Source organism: Passer montanus, unplaced genomic scaffold, assembly GCF_014805655.1.
Source record: "Passer montanus isolate IOZ18808 unplaced genomic scaffold, ASM1480565v1 scaffold25, whole genome shotgun sequence".
Classification (NCBI taxonomy): domain Eukaryota; kingdom Metazoa; phylum Chordata; class Aves; order Passeriformes; family Passeridae; genus Passer; species Passer montanus.
Genome location: NW_024367149.1, coordinates 5,366,805 through 5,389,962, shown reverse-complemented (window position 1 = coordinate 5,389,962; position 23,158 = coordinate 5,366,805). Strand labels below are relative to the sequence as shown.

At 41.1% G+C, this 23,158-nt stretch overlaps 1 protein-coding gene across 2 annotated transcripts in view; it reads left to right on the top strand.

Moving 5' to 3' along the window:
* Positions 1 to 15,752: 15,752 nt before the first annotated feature.
* The window catches only part of SPATA6 (spermatogenesis associated 6), a 42,670-nt gene continuing 35,264 nt past the window's right edge, over positions 15,753 to 23,158 (top strand). For both annotated transcript variants that reach the window (XM_039711769.1, XM_039711768.1), the window contains exons 1-4: positions 15,753 to 15,918; positions 20,479 to 20,616; positions 21,968 to 22,016; positions 22,759 to 22,800. In XM_039711769.1, coding sequence (XP_039567703.1) covers positions 15,871 to 15,918; positions 20,479 to 20,616; positions 21,968 to 22,016; positions 22,759 to 22,800 — 277 coding nt within the window. In that variant the 5' untranslated portion in view covers positions 15,753 to 15,870. The remainder of the gene's footprint in view (positions 15,919 to 20,478; positions 20,617 to 21,967; positions 22,017 to 22,758; positions 22,801 to 23,158) is intronic.

The window sequence follows — 23,158 nt, the reverse complement described above, 5'->3', positions numbered from 1 at the left end:
GCACTGATGCTGCTGCAGAATAGCAGGAAAGGCTCTATCCCCATCTACTTTTAAATCATCAAGCTAATAAGTACCCTGGATGATAAGATGTAATCTTTTAAATGCAGTATGGATTTCTTCCCTGAATTATGCATGATAACATCTTTAGGCAAGAGAGGTTTTTTTCTCCTAGAAGAAAAATCTTGTGGTGGTGGTAATCACTGTTTTACAACAGGCTCACCTGGGAAAGGCTCCCTATTGCTGGGCAATCTCTGCTAACTTCCTGGGGGTGTGGAGCCCTTGGATGGTGCTAGAGCATCTCCAGGCGATGGGAGGCTGTTAAACTCACTGGTTCAACAAACTGGTACTGCCAAGCAAAAGTAGCCTGTTGAGGAAAATCAAGAGGGGAAAAAAAAGAATCAACACTGGGATTTCAAAGGTGACTGGGGAAAATCAAATCACATCTGGTCACATGCAGCCCCTGTCTGGGCCTCACTGATCCCTCAGGGGGGCAGTGGGGACCACATGCTGCACATGAGGCAAAGGGCACAAATTAAAGCAAATATATGAAATTCCATCTGAACACAAGAAAATTCTTTTTAGCTACGAGGGTGGTCAAATGCTGGAGCAGGCTATGGAGTCTCTATCCCTGCAGATATGCAAAACCCAGCCAGATACAGCCCTGGGCAACTCCATGTAGGTAACTCAGCCTGAATGGAGGGGATGGACAAGGTGATCTCAAGACCCTTTCCAACATCATCCATTCTGTGATTCTGTTTCCTGTTTCTTACACATGATTTTGACAATTTTACTGGCCCTTTACCAGCAATTACACCATTTTACAGGGTAATAATATCAATATTTAGCTGTGGTGCAGCATTTTTCACTCCTTGATCTCCAGTGCTTTAATGAGGGTTGTAGTTCACAATCCCCATTGATCAGCTGGGGAACTGGGGCACCCAGAAACCAAGGGATTTACTTAAAGACATTCAGGAAAGTGGGGGCAAAGGGACCAAATCTCCAAAGTGTCACCTCTCCTTCCCAGACCAGCAGTGCCACTGCAATGCCTGTGCCAGTGGTATTTCCAGGGCATATTTCGTGGTGTATTTCCTGGTGTACCAAGCACCCAGTGACAGCAGAGGATGAAGGCTCTGGAGGCAGCACTCTGTTCACAGATGCAGCCCTTGGACTGCAAACCCCAGCAAAGGAAAGATATTTCTGCATTTTGCCAGGGAGCAGTGGTGAGGGCAGCCCTGCTCTGCTGAGCTCAGCTGAACCACAAGCTGATGCTCCAATGGAACTGTATCCACAACTGGTAAAAACAGGCTTTACCCACCAGTGCTTCAAGCTACAGGTCAGGTTTCTGTGCATCACAGGATTTTTTAAATTATTTTTTTCCCAGTGTCCTGGTATCAGATTTGGCCAAGCTGCAACACATAAAAACCAAAACATTTTTTCTTAATAGTACGATTATTGCCAATCCTTAGAGACTGATGTTTGCAATATCATAAAAATCACTTTACTAAAACTGACATTGCTGTGATTTTGCATCTCAATGTATTTTGATCTATAGGCAAGTACGCCTTTTAAAAAAGAAATTTTGATTTATCTCATGGATAGCAAAAACCAGACAGAAAAGCACAGGTGTGTGCATGTCCACAGACACACAAGAACTGAGCTCCCCTTTAAGTACTTGCTTAAACCCCACGTCCTAACAAATAGGAATGATCTTGTTACTCCTTTGGTGACTGAATAAATACGTGGACTGTGTTTGTATGGAGTAGAGGAAGCAGGCAGTGGCCATTTATGGACGATTAATCACAGCCATGTATTCTTTATTTCCTATTTAGGGGTGATACAGTGGGCTGAATTCTAATCAGCTCTCTCTGTTGCAGGGTTTCATGTTTCTGCTTCCAGGAGTTAACACTTTAGAGATAGCTGAAGTTAAATGAGCAGAATGGCTATGGATTGGGATCCAGTGTGTGGGCTCCTGGGAAGTTACGCTGGAAATGGGTACAGATAATAACACCTCCTAACAGCGAGCTGAGCCCAACTAAAACCACTTCTGATCCTAGATATTCACTCACTACCTATTAAAGTTAAGAAAACCAATGCAAAACAGAAGAAAAATGCTACGACTGGCATGCAGGGAACACTCCTATTTGGAGGTGCTGTACAGCTGTTCAAGTGGGATAGTGGTAAGCAAGTGGAAAAGGGAAGTTCAGCCTTGTGCCCCTCTCATCAGCTGTTCCTCCAACAGCAGGAATACCTACAAACGAACACAGGGTTTTAATGTTTTCTGAACATGTTATTTGGTAGGTAAAGCTGGCTTTTCTTAATGGTCAGGACTGGAAACTACCCCTGCCTGGAGAGGCAATGCTGCCCTCCCTGGCCTCTGACTCTGGTGTAGTTGTAGTTCGAAGGATTGGCAGACCAAGTGCTCCAAGGTTTCAAGCAAAGCTCAGGAAGGCTCAGTAAGGGATTGTTGCAGGAATTATTCCTCCATTCTTTTTTGTTTTTTATTTTAAATATGCAGCATGTCAGAACACTCTTCAGCAGAGACACAATCTTCACCCCCTTGTTCAAGGAGTGGAGAGAAGAATAATTTTAACAGAGCCAGTACCTCTTCTCCTTGCACGATGCTCAGTTTGACCTTTCCAGTACTACAGTGGTATTAAGATAAGAATCATGTACTGTACCCTGACCTCAGCTACACCACAGCACATCTGAATTTGGAGTCAGTCCACTCAAGTAATTAGAATTGACTGGGACTAAGACTGGTGCAGGCAGTATTTGATATTCCTGGCATTTGTCGTGCAGGCAGTCGGTGGGATCCATTACCTCACCCACACCTGCCCTCGGCGTGCTGCTCACAATGTGTTTATTACGCATGGCACTAATCGCACAGCAGGAGATTAAATTGGAGAGCTTTTAAAAGGCAAATTGGCCTTTTACATCCCCTAATTTGGAATGGGGGCCAGATTGCTCTGGATGATTTAGATACCTAACTCAATCAATGAGTACAAGACATTGAAATTACTTTGGAAGGAAAAAAAACAAAACAAAACAAAACAAAACAAAAAACCCTGCAGTCCCTAATCTTTAAATTTCATCTTTAATTTTGGAGTGAAATTGGTGCTTAGAAAATATATCTCAGGGAGGGCAGGGAAAGAAGAATCCATCGGGCAAAAGTGAAATCTCACTGAGCCAGGGACTGTCATCAACCAAACAGGAGATGGGAAATTAGCACACAGCTCAGGCTGGCTCACTCACAGGAATACACTGACAAAATCCATGCAAGCAGATGACGCCATCCAGCCCCTAAAAATCTAAAGTCCTTTAAAATGATGGCCCTAGGTGAGAGATACTTTTCCAGGCATTATGACTCTGGCAGCCCAACCAAAGTACAAGATCAAGAAAATAAATTTGAAGGAGTTACTTTATTACAGATAACAGTCCTTTTCCGAGATAGCCACGCTTCAGTTAAACTCACTGAACCAAAGGCCACGTTGCAATTCACTTGGGAAAAACAGCTTGGCCTAAGATATGATACAGGACAAGAAAAATTAATAATTTTGAGACGTATCATCATAGGAAGAATGTGAGGAAAGTTTTTTATCTTTTTTTTTATTGAGACTCTTGAGATCTCCTCCTGGGCTACTATTTATGGCCCAACTTTCTTTGTGTGGCTTGGATCCAGTTTCCATAGCCTAGCCCAGAAAGAGGCCTCTGAAAAGAAAGGAGCACTCAATTCTGCCATATGCAGTGGACCAAGTGGAGAAGAGCCACCTCAACAGTGGATGTTACCCAGCAGTGGGAAGAATTTAAGTGATTTTCAATAAATGACGATTTAGTTCACAAAGGGGCTTGGGGACATGGAGGCTTGAAAGATTTGGAGGCAAAATAATAGAGCTTTGATTTAAAGTCAGCTTGAGACTGCAGAAAACCACTCTGAAATTACCTGCTGGCTTCAGGTTATCCTTGTGTTGAGAAGGAGATACTTCAGCTGTCTGTTCTGGGGCTAGTGAGAGATCTCAGCCTTCAGAGCTGCCTGTATTCAGCACTGCAGGTAAGTTGTGACAAATAAGATGGGATTTACAGAGGGAGAAGTGTCGTTGAAGTGCAGTAATGGAGGTAATAAAGACTTTCCTCCTGGACACACAAACAGGATTTCCTACTCACTTGACCAGCCTGAGGAGAGAAATGTTGTTCATTTGGACACATTTGTCTGAGTCTAAATCAGAACACACCTGTGTGTGCATGGGCAGTCTGGGGTTAAGGTTTCTGTCCGTTTCCAAGCACTGCCAGTTTGTCCTCTGCTACGCCTAGGAAATATGAACAGCATGGAAATTAAGATCTACTCATGAGCAGTAACTTAGCTCTTTTATGTAACGTGCTGTAATGAAGATTATTAAACCTACCTTCACAATTTCCAAGCCCAATTCTTTTTCATTTTCCCAGGAATTAAACTTTCAGATCCCAAATGCAGCTTTGAAATCTGAGTTTGTAGGTCAGAAACATCAGAAAGGTTTGTAACAACTTCCTCCTTGCCACAGGCTTTGTCCACAGACACAGCTCAATGAAATGTGACTCCAATGATGGATGCAGACCAGTGACCAACACTTTGACCCTTCCAAGCCCTAGGACCACAATCCAATGGATTGAGGGGGAACCAGCTGGAGGAACGTGCACAGGCCAGTCTTAATGCAGGAAAGCTTCACCCAGTTGCTCTTGTGCATCCATTTTACCACATTAGAGCAGTTATTTGATCTCAGAGAGCTGGACCATGCAAGATTCAAAGAAAGCCAACAATTCAGGTGAGTATTTGACTGCCCACTGTGGCAGGCAGAGGGCTCAAACAACAGGGAAGGTTGGAGTCAGTCACTACAGTAAGACCCTAGGCTGGGAGGATCCTTACACTAATTCCCTTCTTGACCTCTAAAGTTTTTTTTGTTTTTTAATACTGTTTCTATCTACATCAATGTTCACAGACATCAAAACTAGGCAAGAATAAACTAAAACCTGAGCTAATCCAAGCCACCACATCAATGAAGACACAGCTCGAGATGGCAGCATCATGCCCTGTTGACCAGGTGTCGACTGGAAAGAAGTCAGAGAAGGAACTGTACCTCCAGTCTGCTGAGGCTTGTGCTCCATCAGGCCTTTGCAAGTCAGCGTAAGTGTGGTCTCCAAATCCCAACTTCTTTAAGAGAAAGGTTCAAACAGGGTGGCTTTTTGGAAGCAGCAAAATTGCAGATTTAGATTGATGTACTTTTTTATTTTGTGATCATAGCTAATTAAAAATAATAATAGAAACAAATACAGATCCAAAAGTTTATTAGAAAAGAAACATTTTAGTTTAATTATGCCACTATGTTGTGTATGACACAAGGCCCACTGAAATCTGAATATTTGATGATCTCTGGAATTTGACTAAGAGCTCTTCAGCCTTAGGGAGAAACTTGACAATTACTAATCTACATATGCTGACAATATCAGGGGCCCCATGAGGGTCTTTAATTGCTCTGTAAACTTCAAACTGGAGTGTTCTTCAGTAGGACAAAACAAGATGCTGCATTCAAGCTAAAGAAGAGTGGTTGTTGACATGTTTATTAAATATCCCCAGGCCCTGAAGAATTGCAGGGTTGAAGGTTCTCTGGATAGAAGAAGTTATAAACTCAGCATCTGATTTATTCCAGACAGAATAATTAAGCATTAATGCTCAGGTGCAGCTACAGCATGATGGATCCAGGAAAACTTTCTGGATTTCCACAAGTCCAAACTGTTTTTCCCATTCACTTTCTTCCACAGCCCTTTTTGCTACATGTGCTTAAGCTTTGTGACTGAGCACTCGGAATGTCTGCATGATGTGAACATAAGTGGGCGCTGAGTTCTATAAGGTGCTGACCTGAGATTTTTTGAAAGCAAAATGTATGACATTTGCCTTACTGTTGCTTAATTGGAGTCAGTGAGTTTTGTCAGTGCATCTGGCAGGGGAGGGACTTTTGTCCTCCAAGATACCTTCAATACAGGGCCTCAATTTTTGCCAGAAATCTGCCAGTAGGTCTGGCTCAAATGGCAGCTGCAGGAAAATGGTTTGTTTTGTAGGAGAACTGATAGTTTCCTATTCTTTCCCTTTAATTTACAGCTTGACACAAGCCCACACTATGATGCTGAAGGTTACGTCTGTCTTATGGCCAGCACAGAAGGTTATTCTAGCTCATTCTCCTGTTGCTGTATTGGCTTTGATGTTTACCTTGTATGTTGTCAACATAATCACCAAGCAAATTCTGATTGCTTCATTTCTCATTTTATTTCTATTTCAGGAATGTGTAGAGTTATCCTCCCACTGCTGTGAGGGTTCATTACCTCTGCTGAACTGGCCACAGTTTGTGGAGAAAGAAATAACATTAACCCCTCCAGAAGCCACCTAATACAGCAGAATTGATCTTGGAGAGGGCTTTCACAAAGTGTTTTGTCATTTCTGGGGAGCAGAAGGAACAGACAGAGCTTCGATCACAACCCAATGGGATGTGCAGCACTTCCCATTAGAGGAACACCTTGCCTTGCAATGAAGTTGATCAGGAAATAATAGGATGGAGTAAATCCTGAAGGTGCCAGTGCCAGCTTCATTCTGGGCTCTAACAACACAATCCAAACCTTTCAATTTGGGATGAGAGAATGTTATCGACACAACACATTAAACAACCTTAACTCCAGTGAGCAATGGCACCAGTAAAACACTTGTTTATTAGCAGAATGCATCTGATCTCAAAGGCCTGCATGACAAGTTCATTACATATCAATTTAATTAGCTGATTTACATTTAATTTACATTTCAATTAATGTCTTTAGCAACAAAACGTTGCCTTAATAGGGTAATTGCCTATTAGGCAATATGTAAAAGAATAAATAGTTGCATTCTGAGGAAGAATTCCTATTTTCAATTTTTTATTACCATAAATAACCTAAATAATTATTGCTCTTAAGGGGCCATGTCCTAACTCCCTTCTGGGCCTAATTATAAAGACTTAGTACCTCATTAGGCAAAATGGTTTCAGAGTCACAGAAAAGCATTACTCTAATCGTGACTCATTAGTTTCAACAAAAGAGGGAAAAACTGCAAAAGTCGGCAAATTTTGCCATATTAGTCTTGTGGTTCATAAGCAGAGGAACATTTGAGAAGTGGCTCTTACAGCTGTGTAGGCGTTTCTGTCGTGAAGTCCTGTTTTCAGAGGGGTTTTTTTTATTAACTTTAGTCATTAAGAGAGAGTCACATCCAACTGGAAAACCTGGCACGTGCACCCCTGGTGTGGAGTGAGAACTTGAGCAAACTTTTGGGTTTCTGTTCCCTGGGTGCTCATCTTTTCCCCTCATGGCCATGAGCATGGGTGGCTTGCTTTGAGGCTGTAATATAGGGTTCATCTTCTACCAGAAGAGTTGTTTTCAACACCATAATATATTCCAATGCATTGAAAATGGACAAATGATTTGTAGGTTTTATTTGAATTAATCTCATACATCCTCACTCTGATGGTTTAAATTTGTTTAAAAATAACATGGAAGGTTTGGTGTAGTGCTGATGGGGTTTATGCTACGTTAGGCATCACCTCTCTGTGCTAAGCTAACATGACACTGGATCCAGAATCCTCTGTTCTTCTGGCAGCCAGTGTAAAGCCAACAGCAGAGCACCAAGCTGGCACCAGGTGCTTGTCAGAAGCTCTGGCTGATTTGATGGACATGTCTGTGCTTTGTTTGGATGAAGTTTGTTCTGCTGGAGACTCAGCAGTGCAGAGATTCAGAACTGATGAGTGGAACTAAGGGCACTGATTGCAGTTGCTTAAAATTATGCCATGTGAGGAAATAAAAAGGGACTGGTTAAGATATTGTTTAGCAAATAATAAATTAATAATATTCTAGGAATACATAGAGCTTTTAAAATGAAAATGTTTAAATAATGAGAAAACAACCTTTTAATATAGTGTTAGTTTTCTCATTAACCTTTAATGATGATTCATATGTAAAAGAAACACAAACAGCTAGAAATGGGATTGTTAATTATAGCATTGTATAGCCTCCAAGAACAGATAATCAGTGGGAGTTCTCCTTTTTCCACTTTTGGTTTTTTTGCCTTTTTAGTGACTAGGTGTTAGTGTCTGCATTTTACAGGGAGTTAAATTGGCAGCACAGAAATGTTAAGGGATGTTTCATATCTGAGAGCTGTAAGAAGACCCCCAACCCTTGCACTCCAGCCATCCTGCTCTAGGGTTTACTGAAGTCAGCAATGTCTCTAGTGGATTTTGGAACTCATCTTGAACCCCTAGATCTTCAGACCACTTATGACTGTCCCATACTGTGCCAGCCTCTTACCTGGTGTAACTCACCCAACTCTGGAGGCAATTCATCTGCACTCTGTGTTTGGGCAAATTTATTGCCAGAGATTGGGAAGTTCTAGTTCATTAGTACTTACCTTTCCTTTAACAAGGTGGTGTGTGTATATACCATTAAGACACTGAAAAAGAAAACAGGTAGGAGTCACTTTCTTATAATACTAAGTGCACTCTTTTACTAGGATAACAGTGCTAGACAGAAAGAGAGAGAGGCCTCTACTTCCAAAGAAATGTCTTATTACCTTCAGAAGTTAATTACTCAGGATTCAGATGTATCTTCTGCTATTCTGAATTTTATTTTTGCCCGTACACCTGATGGATCTGGAATTCTCTTTTGAGCTGCTAACCCAAAAGCTCATTTAAAACCTTCCCTACTTTCCCATGTCTCTGATTAACATTAATCCACTCTACCCTTTCTTTTGCTACAGCTTCTTATGCTCACTCCTTGCTGCAGCCTGCAAGAATTCTAATTGGCATCTGCTCTTCTTTGTGGGTTTCCATTTTTTTTCTTTCTCCCTGCTCCACTTTCTCTCTGTCGCTATCTGGCCTGCTCTATACCATCCTGTTATACTTTTTAGCCCAGATCTGCCTAGTGCTGTAAAGGATTTGATGATTTTCTTTAGGAAGAACTCTAATAATAGCCACAATCCTGCCCCTTTACAAATCTTCTTACAATGAAAAAGAAAATGTTCTGCCCTCCAAAGTGAATTCCATTGAAAACCAAAAGTTCTTGTCATAAAAAAATCCCTATTTTTTTAAGTATATATATATATATATATATAATATCTCTCTCTGTTCCTGATGGATTGGAGACATTTTAAAGGAGCAATATTATAATTTATGGGGAATTTGAGCATAGATCTCAGAGCTTCCGATTAGAAACTAACTTCAGTTATTATTTCAAAACAGCATTTCAGATTTTTTTCTGTAATATAAAAAACTATGATTTATAACAGGCAAACAAGCCAGCAAGAAAGTCCTTCAGGTTCTCTAGTGACTTTGCTGTTGTCAATCAAAATAACAGGGAAGATGCTCAAATGCTTCTACTTTAATGGGCAGAGGGACAAAACTCCTGACACACTGCAGAGGCTTTTGGAATACAAGTGCCTGATGCCATCTGAGCTGGGTGAGGCTGGCACAAGCCAGACCTTTATCTGGATGTGATGGATTTTGAGCCTTAACTGCTGTTCCAGGTGCCCTGTGCCAAATCTGTGACTTCTCAGCCCCTATTCAGCTGCTGCCTTGGCCTGGCTGCCCAGAGGTGAAGCTTTTCCCCCTGCAGGTTCAGAAGCCTCAGAAGCTGGCATTCCCTGCCACCCCCCAGCAGCTCCCTGGGCAGTGCCAGGTGCTGCAGGGCACAGGCTCCAAGGCAAATCCTTCAGAGCCCTCTCCCCTGATCTCTGCTCAGTAAGCAGTGCTTTACCATTATTTATTAAAATGCTGTACAGAGTCACAGTGTTCACACACAGAATATACTGTCAGAGCAGCCTCCTATACACCACAGGCCATTAAATACTGTTGTCAATCTTCTTTTATTTTTGGCTAAAATATGTTTTGTTTCAACAAAAGCATTTCTTCTGTCAGCTTCTCATTTTCCTTTGGTATTGTCAGGAAATGGAGAATTCACTTTCTCTTTGATAGCCTGTTCCAGTGGTTACTCCCTTTCTCTGTTACAATATAATGCCAAATACCTAATTCAATTTTTTTATAGCTTCAGCCTCCAGTAACTGATTTTTGCTATGCCTTTCCCAGTTAAATTAAATATCCATATAGTATTCTGTGTTTTCACAAAAGTACTATCTGTAATCAAGCCACAGCTTTTGGCTTTCTGCTCAGGCCACTGGGCTCTCGCTGTCACAGCCACAGTCATTGTGGCTGACTTTCCATCAGCTGAGAATCTTCCCTACAGAGCACTTTTGGACACTACCAAGCTGCTCAGAACTACTGCAGGACAAGAGTCATTGTCGCTGGGGTGGCAGAAGAACAGACAAGAATAGTGACTCATGTTTGCTTCCTCCATGACCATTGACTTGAGTTGTTTTCCCAAGCCAAAAATGTTCTTTTCTTTGCTTTTTAAATACAAAGCTGTACATACATAAGGAATAAAAAGCTCTAATTTATTCTGTGAAAGTGTTCATCAAGTGAGAGACAGGACTCTGGGAAAAGATTAAGAGCTTACATTTTTCATTTGACTTATTTCACATAAAATTTCATAGAGGATAAAATGATGGGAGGCAAAGAAGCAATGATATTTCTGTTTTATCTCTTCCTAAGGACCATAAATCTTTCTGAAGTATCATTAATTATAGCAGCACCATTCACAATGCTATTGTTAAGGGTCTATCAGCAGTCCCATTATAAAGCCCTATTTTCAGGGGTTTATAACTTGGTTAGAAGAATTTTGTTTCTGGCAAAAACTTTGCTGGGGCAATGTCTCCATCTATGACAATTTATTTTAAATGTAAAGCACAAAGAAAAATGTTACCTCTTCTGAACCAAGTAAGGGAGAAACTAGGAACTTTCTGGGGTACAAAGCTAATGCTGTATTGGCTGATTGAATTTGTGCCATCTGTGGATTCCTAAGACTGTATTCAAAGAAGTTATCTCTTAGATGAATTTAGATGATTCCTTTACAACACGAGTTTCCAATTACTACAACTGAATTCAAGATCTGGAATATTCCTCTAGTGGCTGTAATCAAATCAGGTTTGATTTCTTTAGCTGCAGCCAGTCGAAAAAGAATTCAGCAGACCTGGAAAACAGCTTACATGTTAAGAAAACTTCAGTGTCTTTAGATTGCTTGCCTATTAATTTTTTTGTTGTTGCTGTTGCAGGCAGGATACACATCAAGAATGAGTGAAGCTAATGCTCACACACACCAAAGTGAGTATTGACTTAGCAGCAAAATGGACAAATTGCTCTGTCATGAATGAGCCACGGTGAAATGTTAAAGAGGCACTGAGTTTCTCCAGATGTGCACCAAAAATGCCATGCAAAAGGCACTGGTGAGACTGGGAGGGCACGGCGAAGAAAGGTCACTGCTTCACCTACATAAAAACATGAGCAGGTGGCCTTTTGCCTGTAGCAACTTGTAGATTTATCAAGAAAGCCAAGAGCTCTGCCCAGTCGTGTCTTTGCACGTCAGGAAAGAGCAAGACACTCAATAAGACAGGATCAACAAAATCATTGTGGCCTTTTTCAAAAGCAATAGATATTAATGAATGGAAACTTCTGGGCAACTTTTTTCTCCTGCTTTAAAGTAGAAAGATTAGATGAAAATGTATTTTGTGAGGAGTGTGCTGACACCCTCAGGTAATCTCCATCCTCTGTCCTCATCAATAATCTAGCACTCTACCTTTCCCTGTTACATTACTGTCTGCAGTAATCCAATTCACTTTGGTCCCCTTAGATCCTATTAGAATCTCTCACAAAATTCTTCCAGCTCTGCTCTATAGTGTTCTGGGATTATTTAGTCTTAACTTCTGCTGCCTGTTTTCCTATACTACAATTCTTTGCACAGGGACCAACTTTTGTGGATTGCACATTTAACTCCACAGTGAGTCAGAAGATCAAAATTAATGCAAGGGGGTATTGTCCAGTGGGGTCCCCAGAGCACCCTAATTCTGTTTGGAACACTGTTGAATATATCTTGTGATTACAAGTTCCACTATCTAAAGTACTTTCATCTATCAGTTTTGATTTTTTTGTCTTTTAATTTCACTGCACATGTCCTTTGAAAGGATAAACAGGCATGGACAAACAAAAGAATTTATTTATACATATTATTCAATCCCTTATGTGCCTCCTTTGTACTACATCTTATTTTTCTCTTCTCTAAAGTAACACAGTCTTTATGTTTTGTTTGTTTGCCTTTCTAATGCGGGAATCTTACCATATCCTGTAATTTATTGCTGTTACTTGAGCAGATGCCTTCCTGGAATTCTCCTCAGTTATTAACGGTAAGTCAGTTGTGCTCGGTGATGATATTTAAATAACAGGCTCGAGGTGCAGGAACAGAGATGTCTCCTCTGGCTGCCTGGGCAACATCAGGGGCTCAAAGTAGAAATGGACCTCTGACAACATTCCTAAGAACTGCAGCAGAGGGCGGCAAAATGTGGAAAGCTCCTTTATTCCCTTCACTCTGATTGCCAGGATGACTGTGAAATACCACTTCGCACCCAGCGTTCTGCTTCCTAAGAAATGGAGAAAATCATTCCTGGCTTCTCAGCTGAAAGTGAGCCTCTGACAAACTCAGTGATGTTAGGCTTGCTCACTGATCTCCAGCCTGATCTGATCTAATTCTGTCTAATTCCTAGTATTTTTTAGATACTGAACTGTACAATACCCACTGCTTGCAAACCTGACTCTTCCTCTTTTTCCCACTTTACCTATTTTGTAGTGCATTTCATTGCAATTTCAATTATATTACTCTCCTGATGCCTGACCATCACAAGAACTGCAACAGTATAATATAAATATTGCGGTAATTACCTTAAACCAGTGTGACTTTAATCTTTTGGCAGTTACTTCTAGTTTGCAATGGTAGAAATAAGAGCAAAATTGAGTATTTTGATGACATCACAGCTCTTCCATAGCAGCCATGTTAGAGGGCCCAGAGGACAAGAAAAGCTGAAGCCCATAACTGGAGTAGATTGTAAAAGAAAAAATAACACAATGCAGAGAAGTCATTCAGAGTCTTTTAATACATGGAACTAAGTACAAGTAGTATTACAAGAAGATTTATTGCTATAAAAGCAAAGGAATTTGTGTGCTTTCACAGCAGGGAAATTTTACAGCAGTTAAAATCTCAGCTCTATTACAGGAGCAAGCACTTTTGTTGTCATTTTGGTTAACTGTTTTTTCTTATTATAAATGGATTTTTAGTAAAAGTCCGAGTTTTCCCTCATTGTCACCCAGGTTCCTGCATTACTGTTCCTGCAGTGCAAATGAAAATGTAAATCACGCATTTAACAAAAATTAGAAGTTCCAGCTGGGTCTCACTGCTGCAGAAAGGGCTGGAAAGGAAAGCACTGCAGCAGCAGCCTTCCTTCCCAAGGCCCAGCAGGGAGAAGGGGCAGAAACTCTGCAGACCAAAAGGTTTGCCAGGGAAAAGCACTGAAATTCATCACTGCCTTATCACTTTGGAGAAGCTTTCTGTCCTGCCTTGTGCTCCTTTTTCAAGGGCTATAAAGTACTTCTGTTCCAGGGCACTGCACATGGATATTAAATTCTCATCACAAACATGATACCATTTTTGATTTCAGCATTTATCTATCTTCTGTTCTTATATGGCCACACTTACCATAATATCTCATACTTCACAATCTTTAACACATTATTTAACCCTCTAAGTAGCATATATATGAAAGGTAGCTGAAAATAAGCAATAAACCATTTTAATACTGCTACCATCTGAAGCTATGGATCTGGAGAATTTTCTTCTCATTAACTCTGGAATGCTATTCATAACCTTGAGACTGATAATGCTTAGAAAATTATTTCATCCAACAGTAAGTCCCTCCTTAATATATGTACTAGAAGTCTACAGAGAATTTTCCAGGCCCTAAACACAGAATCCTTTGCTAAAGCAAAAAAAAAAAAAAAACCAAAAGCTAAACCAAAACAACCCAAACCACACCCTAAAAAAGATCCAAAACCACCTAAACAGAAACAAACAGAGCTGTTATAAAAGTCACATTAATGAAAACAAGGCCTGCCTTTCCAATCCTTTATTTGTTTTAAAAGATTGGTATCAAGTATTAGTAGCAATATTTAATCCATCTACAGATTTCACTTTTGTCTGGACTGGCCGATCATGTTCTTTGCCATTTCCTTTTAAAAGAAAATAAACAAAACCAAAAAACAAAGACAGAAATCAAAGCATTTTCAGAATGCTGTTTCTTTCCAGACCACTTAAGATGATTTTTCTTTGAAATTGTAAAATTAAAATTAAAAAAGCCAAGGGATACATTTGAGCCACTTCTTTCTTTTGGAAGCAATTAAAATTTTCTGTCCTCTCTACAGCTGTATTTGGAAACTTGGAAAGAATATTTAAAGCCCAAAATCCCCTCAAGGTCTGAGGCTGAAATAACTCGCTAAGACAGAAATCAGACTATTTTGGTGTTGGATGGGATTGCAAATACTCTGAAAACAACTAAGCAGCAGAGACATTGGGGAATATCCTTGATACGACCAAAATGGTGAAGATAAGGAAATAAATCTGAGTTTGTGAGAGGGTAGGAATAAACAGACTGTTTCAGATATGAGCGTGCAGAAAAGTCTTCAAAAATGGAATATAGCCTGTGCACTGTCACACCCACAGAGGGCATTAACATGGGATACTTGAGTCAAAAGGGCCCAGATGCCTGCAACATGATGCAGGTGAATTGCATCAAGAGTAGAAGAAAAAAAAAAAAGGCATGGAAATTCAGTGCCTTTTAATTGCATCAAGAGTAGAAAAAAAAAAAAAAAAAAGACATGGAAATTCAGTACCTTTCAGGTACTTAAGCCTGGAAATGTATAAAACTTGGTTGAGACCCCTCAGCTGAAGAGAAGGCTCTCTCTGCAGGAGGACCAAGAAGCTGGAGGACTCTGATATATCAAGAAGCTGAAGGAATCTGACACATCCTGAGCTTCACGTTCCTCCTGGATGCCCCAAAGCAGCCCTATCCTTGCCTGTGGCCTGTCTGTTCCCTGCCCCACACTGGACACTTGAGATTTCACACCAGTGCTCCATCACCCATCACTGGCACTGTCTGACCTTCAGGAGGCAGAGGCTGGAAATTGTATTTTATCTACTATTTATGGCATTTTATTTACTATTTATGGTGCTATTTTATCTACTATGTACGGTACTTTTGGTACACTCCAGCAGCCCCCTGCAGCTCCACAAAGCCCTGTGGGGAGTGCCAGGACGAGCCAGCCGCAGGTCAGAAGTGTGAGGGTGGGGTAACCAGAGAAGGTTGTGGGATGAGAGACAGGATTAGCAAGAGGACAACAGGGCGAACTCTTCAAGTGCACCAGCGGACGTTTAGGTTGGAAATTGGGAAGAATTTCTTTCACGAAAACGATGATTAAACACTGGGACGGGCAGCCCACGGCGCTGGTGGAGTCACAGTCCTTGGAGGCATTTAAGGGAAAACGAGACGTGCCACTGTCTAGCTGAGAGTGCTGTTCGGCCATAGGCTGGACATGGTGATCTCAGAGATCTTTTCCAGCCAAACTTGATTCCGTGAGGGCAGTGAAGGGCTGAAGAGAAGGAGACATGGGCGCTCAGGGGACGCGTGTGGGCAGGGTCAGCACGGCCCCTCACCACGACAGCGCGATGGCGGCGAGACGGGGCGGGCAGGAGACAAGGAGGGGAAGGAGGGGAAGGAGGGGAAGCCGGCCCCGAGGAGGGCGGAGCGGCCGCCGCGGGCCGGACGCGCCCCGGTTACCGTGACAACGGCGTCGGCCGAGCTCAAGCGGCCCGGACCCGGCGAGCCCCGCCGCCCGCCCGCCCATGCCGCGGAAAGCGCTGTGCTGCGTCCTGCAGCTGGAGCTCCGCTCGGTGAGTGCCCGGGCCGCGCTCCCCGCCCGCCTCAGCCGGGCCGCGGCCGGCAGCAGAAGCCGCGCTTCGCTCTTCCGGCATCGCTTCCCGCCCCGCTCTGCTCGGCCGGCCGCCGCCCCGGCTCAGCCGAGCTGCTGGGGGCTGCTCCGGGCCCTGCTGCCGAGCGGGGGCCGCTCTCCGTCTGGCATTCCTGCCCCGGTGTGTGGGCATCCTCCGGCAGCCCCCGCGGAGGTGCTGGCAGCAGCCGTGCCCCTCCGCAGCCCCCGTTCTCCCGTGGCAAAGTTGTGCGGGATGTTTGTCCCCGTGCCACCGCCCTTCCGCTGGTGTTAGCGGCAGCCGTGCCGCTTTAGAGTTCTCATTTTCCTGTGGAAAAGGTGTTTTTTGAAACACACTGATTTTTGGGAAGCTGTAGGGTGTAGGAAAAAAAAAAAAAAAAGCCAAAACCAAAACAAGTCCCAGGAAAAAGCGGCTTGTTCATGGCAAATGCCGCCATGTGGATGTGGCTTTGGGCAGCTCTGAATGGCAGGGAGTGAGGTCAGAAGGTGTGAAAGTGGAAAGTTTTGACATTAATTATGTTAGGATTGTACTCTTTGCACTTTGCAAAGTTTTCTGCTTATTTCCAAGCTGGGAACACAGCAAGGAGCTGTATCATGCTCCGAAAGCTTTGCAGAAGTAGCTGTGTTAGGCGGTGCCCTGTTACCCTGGAATTGTTATCATATGCCCTGGTCCTGTAATCCAGAACAAGCACTGCCATATATAAAACAATACCTGCTGCTGAGAGGAAAACACGGGATGCCATCCACAAAACTCGAGTGCAGATCCAGGAAGTCTACACTGGGAAATTGCTCAGGTATTCCTGGTTGCTTAGCTACCCTTGTTCCCAAACGCGAGTGGCTGCTCCGAGGCAGAGCTGTGGATTTCCACACATGGATGGCCAGGGTGTCACCCTGGCGGGGCTGCTGTGCTGTCTCAGCAGCTGGTGTTTGTCTCCACAGTGCCAAGGCCTGCTTGGTTCCTGGAGCAGAGCAGTGTGCTTTCCTCTTCTGTTCACACTGGCTGTGAGCTATTCCTGTGCCAGGAGTGAGGACAGGGAACACATTTCCCCAGGGTCAGGTTTTCAAGTGTGGGGTATTTGTTATTTACCCTGCTCTCAAGGCTACAAGTAAGAATGGAAAGAAACTTACACAAATGTCAACACTGGCTTTCCATTTAAGGAGTATTTCTTTCCTTGGCGTTTGCTCACTTGAAGTATTTTTAAGCAGCAGTTCTTTCATTTTCCAGTTGATCTTCATCAGCTAAAGCAAGGTGGTATTTTTGGTAGTATTTTGTGTGAGGGACTCCCCAGCCTTCTAACCATCTTAGGGATTGGAGCTGCTCTTCCACTTTGAATTTGCATTGGTCAGAGTCAGAATTGGATCCCACATTCCAAATGGGATCCTGCTTTTGTCTTAGGTGATGTAGGGAAAAAAAAGTCTAACTTTCATTCTATGTATCTTAATATGAGTCAGGTTCATCAAAATGTTAAAGGACATGAATCCCAGTATGCAGAGAGGAATGTTTTTAATGGTAAGATCAGCTTGATACCTCCTTGTTTTTGCACATTATTGATGCTGTCCTTTGGCCAGTTTTGTAACATCTTTGATACTAACTCCTCTACTAACTATTCTTAACTTATTCTTAACATTTTCATCATAAACAATAATTCCCCATGATACTATATGATATCCTTTATCCAGAAAATGGATTTTCAGGAAATGTAGAATTTTGCTTTGTTGATCTGTTCTTATGGAATGTGTCCTGCTGGGGTTTTTTCTAGTGATCTTTTCATCTATATCTTTATTTTCAAATATTTAAATATTTCGATCAATCGGGTTGTCAGTTTTCAGATCTCTCGGTCTCACATGGTCCTTGTGTTTGTTATTTATGAGCAGATTATACCTTCCCTGTTTTCATCACATTTCATTTAAGAAAAATTACATTCTTTCACAACATGTGCTGAAGATGGTTCAGCCTCCCTGTGGCTCCTTGGTCCAGGCCTAGAGCATATTGAATTTTTTAGTTTTCATCATTTAATTCTTTGAGTTGTTGTTTTTCTCCTGTGTTAAATTTTATTAAAACCAAGGCAAAATATTTAGTTGTGTCTAGGACATAGATTTGTTAGCTTTTACATCTTGGCTGATTTATGCTATGTCCATTAATTCTCTCTCTGTTTGCTTTATTTGTGACCAAAATCTTGTCCAAATTTCTGATCTATTTTCCTGCCCTTTTTACAGTGCTCTGCATATTTCTCCACCTTCTTTGAAGTCTGTCCAGTTGTGTCAGAAGTTCTGCCCTCTTTGTTTTTTCCTTGCTTTAGGATACAGATGGGTTTTACTTCCTTTGACTTAATGAAATTCGAAGATCTTATCTGATCCGAGTCCCCCAGCTGTTTGGTTTGTCTTGCTGGTAGTTTCTTTCATTTCTCTTCTCAAATGGAAGGCCTTACTTAAAGACTAAGAAGTTTTTTTATTTGGCTTATCCTGCCATGGACTGTGTGTAGTAAGTGCTCTAGAGGGTTAAGATCAGTAGAATTCTGTCCTTTTCTGTGAGCTTAATTCACTGATTTCTTTATGGCCGTATGTGATGTCCCAGCAGTGGAGGGACTGAGGGCTGGTACACATTTTCCATCCTCTTGGGAACTTTCAGCAGAGATGTCCAGCATAACCCTGTCCTAGAAATTTCTCATGGTCCTTGGGGTTGCTTGTGAGGTTAGTTAATTGCAGCACTGATCTCCCTCTTCCTTAGCTGATCCATAGATAACACTCTTACCATCTTTAAAATAATCCCTCATCCTGCTGGAGCAGTCTGCAGTCAGACAAGAGCTTCAGTTTGTCTCCCAAGTGTTATGGAGCTCTGCATGTTACAGAGTAGGTGTCGTGAGCTGCAGATAAGCACGTGTCATTCATTTTTGGAACTGCTTTAAAGTTACATGGCCACATAGATTTGGTGTTCCAGCCCAGGTAATGAATTGTGCAGTTTATCTCCAGGGTAGTAGAATCACAAGTTTCCACATGTGCTACCTTGGCCCACATGCTCATTTGTAAGAATTTATTTTCTTTTTACAGGATAGCCAGAAAAAATGGCACCTGTTGTTGGCAGGTTCGCCCATTCCTGCATCTTCAGCTCTCTTACTTTTAATCTCAATAAATAGGCAAACATTGGCTCCCTTCTCCACAAAACTCCAGCTTAAAATGGTTGTAAATTCTACAAAAATATCGTAGACAAAAGTGAGAAGTAAAGCTGATACGACATATAATGTGTAGTTTGGGGATCTTTCCTTGTATGAATGAAATCTGTCTCTCTCCTGTTCACACTTGCAACTGCATGAGTGTCATGCAAGCTGTTTAATGCTTGACAGACTGTTTCAATTGGGTTATCCATTATTCTGGCACTTGTCTTGTAGATTTGAAGCCTTCATTTATATCGAGAGGAAACCCTTTTTTTACCTTATGCTTTATCTGTAGTGATCTATCACACATTGTTTTCTTCTAGTTCTTCCACCTTTTTTCCTGCTGTTTATATAGTTTTCTTTTAAATCCAGTTAGGATTTCTCAAGTAAAATGTTCACTTGGGAGTAGGAGACTGTAACCAAACCACTTCTTTTAATTTTCATCACTCTCCTCCTTTGTCTTTCTACCTGACAATTGAAAGTCTGAACACTTTCTCCAGAAACCTTTTGCTAGAAGAGACAACAAGAGTATTTCTAATACTGACATAGAAAATGAGCATGAGACCTTAAGTGAAAGGTCTCAATTCTCTGTCAGGGAAATAAAATGAATCCACGTGGCTTGGAGAAAATAGCAAATAGTTTTGGAAAGAGTTGCACACACTCTTTTAATCAGAGCTTTAGAAACAGACTGACTTCTTAATTGAAGAATTTCAGAATTATGCAGAGAAAATTGAGAGATTTGTGACAGTATGTGGCAGCCTAGTGAGAAGCCTTCCCTGCTTTGAGTTTAAAGATGGCCAGACTTCCTAGAGAAAGGAAGAAATGTGTCTGGTGGTACTGGAACAACAGTCGATTTTTCTCATTTACAGAAAATTTGCCAAGAAACTTGCCCTTTCCGGTGGCTGGACAGAGTATGGGTATCTAAGCCTGTACATTTGCCAGTTTCATTCTGTAGTTAGGCTGAAGTTTGGGTGGGGTTTTGTGTGTTGGCATCATGCAGACTTCATTTTACATGAGTCTTCATATAGGAGATGATTGTGCCTTACACAGGCAGAGCATACCTTTGGCTGTATTAACCTGGCCTTGGGTTTCAATTTTGGTTGAAGATAATGGAGTGTGTTTATTTAAGAAAGAAGAATTTGGTCCTGATTGTTTTAAAGTGGTGACTTTTTTCCTGACCAGTCTGTACAAATATAATTGCTTTAGAGAAGAATTTTTTTGCTCTAGTCTGTTACATCCTGACTTTCACAAATCAACCATTTCAGTCCTGACTGTTTCATTTTTATCTTGAAAACAGCCATTGCTTGTCTAGCTAAAGTTCAGTTTGTTTAATGAGTGTGTTACTCCTACAGATAACTTGTCCTGGAGTGCAGCTGAAAGACAAACAAGAACTTTATCTCAGTGTCTTTGTACTTGGGCAGTACCACAAAACTGAATGTGTCCCTGCAGTGTTCCCACTCTTATTTCAAGAAAAACTAGTATTTGAAAAGGTAAGATATGTCAAGGGCTGATACAACCCAAATAAACCCCATCACAAATTCCACAAAAATTGTCTGCAAAACCCATGAGCACAAATAATCACACTGAGAATGGAGCACTATTTTGTCTCCTGCTTCTCTTTAGCACAGAGGAGGGGTGCCTGTATTATCCACATGGGGACTCAAGAATTGTGTGTACTGATGATTCTAATGTATGATGAGACTTTTTAGGTGTTTGTTGATTCTTTTGTGAACTGTCCATCCTCAGTGTCTGTTTTCCTGGCTTGAAAGGGACTGAATGTTTTTGTTCTAAAAATTATGGCAAGGTGAAGAACAGAGGCTGTACAATATAGGAGAGGCAACTTAATTTAGTAGAAAGATAAAATAGCAGCTGAAGCCTTTTTGGTGACATCTTACTCCCTTTGAGATACTTTTTTCATGGTTTGTCACCAGAATTCCCAGATTGGTACTCTGGCCCTGTAATTTATAGTTGTTTATCACATATTCTGAGTCCCTACTAGCTTCATTATTAGTACCACAGGGATAATGAAACACAGTATCTTACAGATATGATCTGGCTTCTTCACTACCTATGAATAATAATACTTTGCCCTTTCCAGTTCTTTTCCTTTAAGCATTCCCCAGCACTTTGAAAACCAGGCTGAGTAAACTTGCTCAGAGTGATGCTCTGGCGAAGGGGATGAGAAACAAACAGTGATAATTTCACTACCTATGAAGAGTAAAAAAGATTGTCATTCTTTAAAGGCAAACATACTTCTTAAGGGAAATCAACTGAATGCTGTTTTTATTGTAATGTAGGGGACCTCCATCCAGTGCAACATCCTCCCCTATTCCTTGCTATCTATTCACACAGCATTCAGATTTACAAAAAGCCTGAACAGGAGACTGAAAAGTCACCTCTGTGAAAATGAAGCTTAAAGCATTACTAATAAATTAGAGAACATTGACCTATCAGAATTGGAGTACATGCAGCAAATTATGTTTCTCTCTTGAAATTGTCTTCCACAGTGCTTACCTTTACATCTTCAACACTTCACAATAAATTATTTTTTTGTTATTTACATACAGAGAAGGAACTCTGTATGGATGGAAAATATATTACAAGAACTGCTGGCTTTCAATGAATTTGATCATGTTCCAAATGATAATTTTAGTATCCATTCTTATTCCAGTGGGGATACCACTTGACAACCATTTTGGCAAGGAAGAGCATTGATATTTGGGTTTTTTCCCTTCACTTTCCCAAGAGGTCCATCTGATTACTTTGATTGTGTCATTATTATTATTATTATTATTGTTGTTGTTGTTGTTGTTGTTGTTCTTAATATTATTTCTTTTTCAGGAATTTGCTAATATAGTTGATCCTGGAGACCTTGTGAAGTTGCTGGAGTGTAAGTTCTGGGTTTTTGTATACTATGTTATAGCCATTAATGCCATACATATATGAGCTCTAAAGATGTTTTGGAGGTTTAAAGTGTGTGATAGATTTTCTGTCAGGAGCCTGTTCTCTGAAAAACTAGTGGGTAACCACTATTATCTAACAAAATGCCTCTAGAAATGTATGTTACATGCTTTGGAACAGGAAAAGGGTAAAAAGTCCTAAGTGATTGAAAGTCCAGCTGGTTATCTGGTAGTGGGTTCCTTTATATGGTCATTTATTTGATTAATTTTCAAATTATAGAATGATAAACCTCCAATTTTTGTAAAGTTATGCTTTCATTTTTAAGAAGATTATGTCTTGCTACATGTGTATAATGAATTGTGATGGTGAGAAAACACTGCCCTGAACTCAAACTGCAGGAATATGCACCCTCACATGGGAGTTATCTGTAAAGGGGGCAAAGCTTGCATAATCTTCTTTAAAAGAGGAAAAACTTGGCAGCAGATAGAACTTACAAGTTTTAAGTCAGATTTAGTGTTGTCATTTGTACCCTGCTAATGCCATTGTGTTCATCTATGATATTTATGCAAGCTGTACTTAATTTTATCTTATTATTGGTGTGGTGGAAATAGTGCAGCAATGTACAGTGCTGTGAAGCTTAAATCAGTGATTCCTTTTTCTTGGGCTTTGACTATGGGAATTTTCATTTTAGAGGTTTTTTTAACTCATGAAAAAACTTTTTTCCCTTCTAGTTGACACAGCAGTACTTGAACTAATACAGCTTGCTCCTCCAGGTATTGTATCTGTCTTTTCATAAATTATGCAGTTTAATAGGTGAATTTCCAGGAGAACATTGCCCATTACAGCACAATCACTTTTTTCAACACACAAACAACACAGAAAGCTCTTCAACAAATAGTCCTCTGAATAGAAAATGTTAATAGATCAAGAGGATCTCATTCTTGAAAGAGAATAATAACTGAATATTTAAATGTATCATACTCAGGCTTAGGAAAGTGATAATATTTTAAAAATGGAAAATAAACTGAAATCATCCAGTGCATAATTATTAACTGCATCACAATTCACATCTAGAGAGGCTGTCTGTGAAATTTCAGAGTGCATAATCTTGTTCTCAGAGTGACACTTTTT